This window comes from Seriola aureovittata, chromosome 12, assembly GCF_021018895.1.
Source record: "Seriola aureovittata isolate HTS-2021-v1 ecotype China chromosome 12, ASM2101889v1, whole genome shotgun sequence".
NCBI classification, from domain to species: Eukaryota; Metazoa; Chordata; class Actinopteri; order Carangiformes; family Carangidae; genus Seriola; species Seriola aureovittata.
In genome coordinates, this window is record NC_079375.1 from 3237033 (window position 1) to 3245515 (window position 8483).

The 8483-nt window shown below is 40.6% G+C and overlaps 1 protein-coding gene across 1 annotated transcript; it reads left to right on the forward strand.

Annotated features, from left to right (window-relative positions):
- Positions 1-3829: 3829 nt before the first annotated feature.
- rnf182 (ring finger protein 182) lies at positions 3830-5674 on the forward strand. The gene has a single exon (XM_056392088.1). The coding sequence runs from the start codon at positions 4206-4208 to the stop codon at positions 5067-5069; it is 864 nt and encodes a 287-aa protein (XP_056248063.1). The 5' UTR covers positions 3830-4205; the 3' UTR covers positions 5070-5674.
- Positions 5675-8483: the final 2809 nt, after the last annotated feature.

Here is an 8483-nt window from a genome sequence, read left to right on the forward strand (position 1 = left end):
GATTTTAGGTTTTCAAAATAAAAGTCACCACGAGAACTGTGATTTATTGGGCTACTTGCTAGCTACTTGCTAAGTTAGTGGTTTAAACATAATACCTCTAACATTCAAGTAAAAGTACAAAAGTATAGCATTCGCAATATACTTTATAATTACCATATTGGATAATTTTACCTTCTTTAGGCCTTTAATGAAGCTATTCACAATATGTGGAGATTTTTTTTAAACTGGTGACAACTAACAGATATTTAACCTGTGAAAAGGGGACAAACATGACATCACTTCATTTTAAGGGAACACAAGCCACAGAGGTTGGGAACCAGTTCCCAGTAGAGATCAATAAAAGTTAAAATAAGATCATCTAAGATAAGATGTAGCTTACCTTTACTGATCCCCCGTAGAGGAAATTCAAATTGACACAGCAGCACAAAAGAAAAGCAGCACAAGGGGAAAAATGGAATGAAGAAATAAAATAAGAATAGAAACAGAATCTAAAATAAATAAGATAAATTAGAAATACAAGTTCAATCTGAATAAAATCATTTGTATTACCTGAAAGAAATATATCATTGTAAAGACAGTAAACATGTGATGTGTTGTTAGTCCCAAACTATAGGCTATATATATTTTCGTAAATTAGTTGATGCAGGCCTGAGGTAAAAAAAAAAAAAAAAAAATCATGACTATAGTCACAGCTTTTGGTCCTTAACGTTTGGCAGTGACTAATTATGCTGGTGAGAATTTTGTTTTGTATTAAAGTTAGATCGTTTCACTGTTTCCAGTTGACGCACCTGTAAGGAAAGCCTATAACAGCAACTGCTGGAATTGCATTGAATTTCATTTTTGTATTTTATTTATTTATTTTATGCTTTTACTGTGAAAGAAAAATCGCTCAACTTCCTCTCATTTTCAGTCTACTTCTGTCTGACCTGACGCAGCTCCACACCTCAGCTGCTGCTTGTTGTGTTGTGGTTTAAATCATTGACGTCAGGTGTGTGTGTGTGTGTGTGTGTGTGTGTGTGTGTGTGTGTGTGTGTGTGTGTGTGTGTGTGTCTGTGTTGTAGAGTTAGTCTGACGTCAATTGTTTGTGTTAAACTGTTATCATGGTAAATAGACTACTATGGCTTTTCTAGTCTTACAGGCCACTCAAAGCACTTTACAGTACATGCCACATTCACCCATTCACACACATACACATATATACAACACACCCATACATCACACACACTCACACACCCATGGAACAGCCATCAAGGGTAATTTGGGGTTCAGTGTCTTGCACAAGAAAACTTGGACATGTGGACTGGAGGAGCCGAGGATCGAACCACGACATTCTCCACTGCAGCTCTGTGGAGCTTTTTCCATGAACACTGATATAACACCGACAACTTAAAAAGGTGATGTCGCTCTGGTCTTAGTGGATACTGTAAACAGGCAACTGCTTAACATGTTTGCAGCAACAACTTCATGAGCACATCAGCAAATCTGAGGTGTTATTCTGCCCTCTAGGGGTCAAAATCCCTTTCTGCAGCTTTAAACAGGATTCCTAAATGTGATTGGACTTGAGCACTGATGACTCGGACTTGGACTCAAGCATTGATTGGGAGGTTGGAGACAAAGACTCTGACTATTTTGTTAGTGTATTTGTAATAATTTGGCATAAGATATTGATATATTAATACTGTAACATTATTCAGTGATGAAATGGTGACAGCTGTGTCATTTGTGTTGTAGACCTTTATTAATGAATAGCACAGGAGCCCGTCCTGGAACTTGACTCGGACCCTTTTTTTGTGACTTGGACTAGAACATTGGGGACTTGAGACTCGACTCGGACTTGAGGGTTAGTGACTTAACTACAACACTGATAACAACGATACAAATTCAGTTAGTTGCATTGTCCAATAAAACCATGACCACAGGGGGTCAGTACAACTTCAGATATACAAACATGATTAATCTCAAAAGATAATGAACAAAGAAAACTTCTCTCCGTCTATAGCAAGTATTAACTTATAAACTACACAACTATATCAAATTCTCACCGTGAAACATAAACTTTGAGATCGTTGAATACGACTGCTGTGATTTGTAACAGGCAATAGTCAGTATTTTTGACATTTTATGGACGAAACTCTCAAAAAAAGCAGCTGGAGGAATGCAGCCTGTGTGACAGACTGCAGACTGGGCGTCTTGCCACGCATGGTGGAGTCAGAACGCAACCGTCTTGTGGAGGGACAGGGAAAGTCAGACCTACAAAGAGATGATGACCCATTTTGCGCTGCATGCCGCTCGCGCTGTTCTGGACCTGAATCAAGATCAGAGCTCAGTGCCAGACCGTGATCTCCAACAATGACCTGCTCCACTTTCCACTGCTGGGGCCACTCCTTCACTCCACACTCGCCACCAATTCTGACACATATTCACATCCACAGGCTCAATGCAGCTTAATAGCTGTTTTTGAAAGGTAAGAAAGTTTTCTGCAGACATTTACTCACTGTAGCTACAGCTGGAATATTAACCTTAACCAAAATAGACCCTAGAGCTCCAGAGAGACGCCTGAGAGAGGAGATGTAAAACTACACTGTGATGGTTTTTGGTTCTTAAAACCAAAAATATATCTTCTTATCCATCAATACTTTGAATAAAACACAGGAAAATATAAAATATGGAGCTTTAAAAGCCCAGTCAATATTTCTTCTAATAGACAATAACTGACTTGCAACAAGCTGTGAAAACAACATGGACAAATCATCACTTCTTAAGTAGTAGAGAAGTAACAGGATCATTTGGAGTCCTGTGATCCACCACATGTATATTGATATATGAGCAGGTAGTGATCCCTTACACATTATCATTTGATATATTGTTATCATAAAACTATTGATTATAGCTGCTTTAAGTATTTCTAATTTGATTATTAATAGACATGATTAAAAAGTCTGAATCATATAGATACACTGCAAGTTTTTTTGGTGTGATTTTTGATGTTGGGCTGATGATTCGATGATCTTTTAATTTCACTTAAAAATCATGTATGTAAAAAATAAACGTAAGCATATGGGCAGGGGGGTCGTAAATTGATTTAGCTGCAAATATTTGTCATATGAAGACAAATAACAGGGTGACATGAAACACTGCACAGAGAAGACATTCACACACACACACACACACACACACACACACACACACACTGTCAAACTCATTCATTCATAGGTTTTCAAGCTTGCAATGCAAACACAGTCAATACACACACAAATGTACAAAAACTAATTTACTGCGAGCACTTGTACACACAGCATGAACAAGTTTGCATACTTTCACAAACACAGACAAACACATGTGCACGCACTCATGCACGTGCATGCACGCGCGTGCACACACACACACACACACACACACACACACACACACACACACACACACACACACACACACACACACACACTAAACAAAGTCTTCCAGATACACACTCATTCATGATTTCTTGTACACACACACCCACACACCATAAACACAGCACTGTAGATATTAAAGACATTGTGTGTGTGCGTGTGTGTGTGTGTGTGTGTGTGTGTGTGTGTGTGTGTGTGTGTGTGTATGTGTGTGTGTGTGTGTGTGTCAGCCACTAATTGGACTGAATTTCACTGAGCAACAAAAGATCAGGCTCGAAAATTCCAGCTCTGGTTTGTACAGGCTCTGCTTTGTTTTCCCTTCGCCTCTGTTTGTTCTCTTCTAATGCTGTGTTAACAGTTATCTCTCTCCCTTTCTCACCCCCCCTTATCCCTCCCCCTCCCCACCTCTTTCTCTCTCTGTCTCTCTGTGTCTTTCTTTCAATCTCTCTCACTTTCTCTCTTTTTTCGTGCGGCCCATGAAAGGCTTTCTGCCCCAAACGAAGCTCAGTTACCCCAACTGCTCAGAGGCAGGCGAACCCCAGAGGCCAGAGCTTGCGAGGTGCTTTCCGCATTAACTCACAAATCTCTCTCTCACACACACACACGCACACTCGAAAACACACACACACACACACACCCACTGCAGGAGCCTGTTGGACAACCACAATGAACCCCAGACTTTCAGTGGAGTGGACCATAATCAACGTCTCCATCTATGGGAAACTTGCCACGTCCCTCGGAGCTGAGCCTGGACCTGAGCTTTTGGTTGGATTTTTCTGATGTTCTTGTGGCAGGAGAAAACTCAGGGATAAGATGATGATTGAGCTGCAAAGCCCCGAGGATGGTGGCGGTGATGGTGGTGGCTGCGGCCACGTGGACATACTGAGCACTGAGGAGCTGGAGTGTAAGATCTGCTACTGTGCGTACAACCTCGGGAGTCGCAGGCCAAAGTTGCTCGAGTGCTGCCACCGTCTGTGCGCCAAATGCCTCGCTAAGATCCTGGACCTGGGTGAGTCGCCTCCCAACGCCGTGGTGTGCCCGTTCTGCCGCTACATCACCAGACTGCCAGGGGAGGCGGTGAGCAGTCTGCCGGATGACTGCAACTTGGTGGCGGCGCTGGCCCTCAAAAGCAGGAATCAGAGGAACCTCCACTTCCACCAGGATGCGACCACGGAGCTACTCCTCAGCCCCAGGCGCCTGACCTCGCTGATGGGTAGTAACGCGCCTGTGATGTCCCCTTCCCCTTCCTCCTCCACTTCCTCAGCCACTACCTACTCCTCCATCCGGGGCTCCCCTAACTTTGTGGTCATCACCATCATGGAGCCTCCACCGGCGCCCGCCTCAAACCAGGACCTTTACCACCAGCCACGTGGACCTCACACCTCAAACCGGGGCTACCACTCCTCCAGTCTGGATTCCATGGCGTCCATCACGCAGCGGTGGACGGTGTGGAACTGTGCAGCCCTCCTGTGCCAGACGTCGGCCCGGGCGCTGGTGTGGGTGCTCGGGCTTCTGTACTTCAGCTCTCTGCCCATGGGGGTTTACCTGCTCATCATGCAGAGGACAACGCTCGGGGTGCTGCTGGTGAGCCTGGTTCCCGCCAGCCTCGTCATGATCATGGTCTACGGATTCTGCCAGTGTATCTGCCATGAATTCTGGGACTGCATGCCACCATAATGGGAGCAGATGAATGGGCAACGCTTTGCTTTGAATATGCTTGACAATAGATGTCCAGAATTCACTAATGGGGATGTTACTGTGTAACTGATTATGTGAATGTTTACTTCAGTGGCAGAAAAATGATCCTCTTCTTGACTGGAGAAGAACATTATGTACATCACAAATGGAGCTCACAGTTTGGGGCTTTTTATTGTTATACACGTTAATTTGAGCTTTTTTTTTTTTTTTAGCTTGATAGCCAACTAATTATCTAGTAGAGCTCAGACAGATTTAGCTAAAACTTTCACGCCATTTCTGGAGGAAATCTGCTAAATATTATACATAATACTGTTGTAGTGAGAAACCTGAAGGAATGAATAACTGTCTCTGACACCCGTGGATCTAATGTGTTATCTAACAGTGGTTCTAAGCCTTTTTAGGCTGTGTCAAACCCATAAAGGCATCAAATGTGAACTTTATCATCAAGAGTCCTGAGAGTTCTTCACCTTAGCATGAGCAAAAGTGTGTTGTCATGTGTGAAAAAACACTTTCTATGCACCAAGAAGAGAGGTCAGTGTGTTTTCTCACCATGAAAGAATCAAATATAAAACAGGATATGCAGTAGTTTGATCCTGAAATAAACAGGTTAAAATACCAGTGAATGTAGACGCTCCAGAACATTCCTTTCTTATATATTTAATGTCATGCAGGATATTTGTCAGCTTTCAGAATTTGGGTTCCTTTTTTTTGAGAAGGGAATCTTAATATATCAGACACTGCCACAGTGGTTCTAGAATAAGACCATTCACACAGAGACCCTGGTTCGACCCCTGGCAGCTGGAGTGCGAAGGTGGAAAGCCAATGAGGGATTACACCTCAGTCGCTACAGGAGTTATTCCTTGGAGAGAAAAAATTTGTTTTTTAATGAATAAGTGAGTGACAGCTATAAGAAGCTTGGCACCGTTATCATTTTTGAATTACTCTGACAACCACTGCAGACATAAAACCTACTGGATTCAGCTTATGGTGGTTATTCACTTTGGGGGTGCTGTTAACGGATAGATGCTCAATTTTTCAACTCTGTCTTAAAACGATAGTTAGGTGCTCAAATGATCCTTTTCTGTGCTTCTAATCTACGTGTGGGGGAATAAACCCACAGTCTGTGTTCCATTCCTAAGTTTATCTTAAGTTAATTTGAGGTTTCAGAGTTAATCAGTTCAAGTTGTTATCTTCCAAACATCTTTTTGCTAAAGTTCCTTCTTGTGCGGCTCGGTGAGGGGAAACACAAAGAGGAAATTCTGCACTAAAAAGATTGTACATTTGGAAGATCCCACTTGATTTGAGGAACTCAGAGTGCTGAAGCCATTTTTTAGCTCCAGATAAACTTTGGAATATTTTTTTGCATTCCCCCTTGCTTTCACTGAAAGGAAGGGATATTTTAATGGGGAGTATGGACAGGTTGATTGATTCATATTCTGATTGGTTGGTTTGTAGCCGTATTCTGATTGGTTGATTTGTAGTTCTATTTTAATTGCGTGGTTTGTAGCTGTATTCTGATTGGTTGAATTGTAGCTCTATTCTGATTGGTTGGTGGATTTGTATCATACTTGATAAGGATCATATTTGATGAAAATTATCATAAACCTGGCACATAATGATCTTTATTGGAAACACAAATTGATTATATTAATGTATTTATCAATAACTAGTCCTCCTGTGGACACCCATAGATAGAAGTTGCTGTATAAACAGATAATGTAAGATAAATAGGAGTTGCTACCTTGGTAGTGGCTAATGAGGATCCAAATAAGTAAATAAATAAACAACATAATAAAACACAGCTTTTATAATATAAACTATGTCTTCGTTGTAATTGTTAAATATATTAACACTTAAAATGTCCTTAAAGCTGCTTACAACTACATTATAATGTGTCAGAAATCATTTATTTTACAGTTTAAATAGTAATTATAAATATTAAATAGGGGGGCTTAAAGTAAAGTGTTACAGTGTTGATTTTTATTATTAACACTGTAACACTGTGCATTTTATACTTTTTTTATTCATGAAATTACAAAAACATTGTCTTATATAATAAAACAGATGAAAACCAATTGATGTTAAACTAAATAAAAAGACAATTCAAGTAAATTAAAAACTCACATATAATCAGATATGTTCTCCAGTGGGTCTTTTTCACAGAAGACATTTGGACACGTCTCAGTGGGTAAAGCACAGGTGTAAATAATGAGATTAATTACTGGGAGTCTTGAACAGAGCAGAGCCATCGTTAATGTTATCAGGAACACCTGGGCCTTTTCTACTGTGACAAGTCAAATTGCCTGCTGTGAAAAAAAGGCAGATAAAAAATTATTTAAAAGATAACACTAACTCAGCCAGCCTTATTTCCTTGGAGCCTCAGGGCCAAATGATGTTTATTATTATTAACAACCACCCTGTCCCTTCAAGTCTTTAGCTCTGCCTGAGAATCCCAAACTGCATGTACAGGGTCATAAATTTAGCGAGGCTCCAGTGAAACATGAAATAATCAGTATGCTCTTTAAATCTATTCATTCTAAAACATACCTTTAGTGAGCGTTAGGAAACTAAGACAGGTGGGATTTGGTGACGCCTCTTGGTTCTGGTTGAAAGCCTGGCAGTTAAATTATTTCTAATTAACAGTTATTCGAAAGTGTATGAAAATGAAGATGACTGAAAGTAGCAGTAATCTGTATGATTGATTGATTAAGGCAGATCCTCTATTACCACTCATACCTCATTCCATGTGGTGAGGTTGAGCTTGAACCACCAGAGGGTGCTGTGACAGCTCTGCCCTTACCTCCCCCTTCATGCATTAGAACAGTTTATATTCTGTACCTTCATTCAGTTTGTCGGTGTGTATAGTACGAGAGTGGAAAACATCAGATGAGACTCAGAGTAAGTGATGATCCTCCTCTGCTTCACAGAATTCTCTCTGTCCCTGTGTGTCTCTGTCCAAGAAAATGGAAACTCCAGTTTAAAAAAAAAAAAAAAATTCAATGATGTTCCATAGATATGAAGACAGAATCCCCTCTGATTCAAATCAAACTGTCGCAGCTCAGATTGTTGAGTTAGGGGACAACACAAAGGCACAAGGAATTTGAAAGTCAAATGAAACTGTCAGAATACAGAGGTATTATCAGAAAAAGTAAAGTATCAAATGTAAAAGGCCCTGCTTACAGTTGTATTGTATATGATATTATTAGATTGTTGATACAGATGCATCAGTATGGACTTTTTCATGCAGCTGCTTGAGATGGAGTTAGTTCTAAAGCTCCATATTTTCTTCTTCTCCTGTGTTTTATTTGAAGTGTTGATCCATAAGAAGATATATTTGTGGTTTTAAGGACCAAAAACCATCTCAGTGTAGTTTTACATCTCCTCTCTCAGGCT

Excerpts from the sequence above, each read along its gene's own strand:
- rnf182 (XM_056392088.1), top strand. The coding sequence starts at position 4,206 with ATGATGATTGAGCTGCAAAGCCCCGAGGATGGTGGCGGTGATGGTGGT.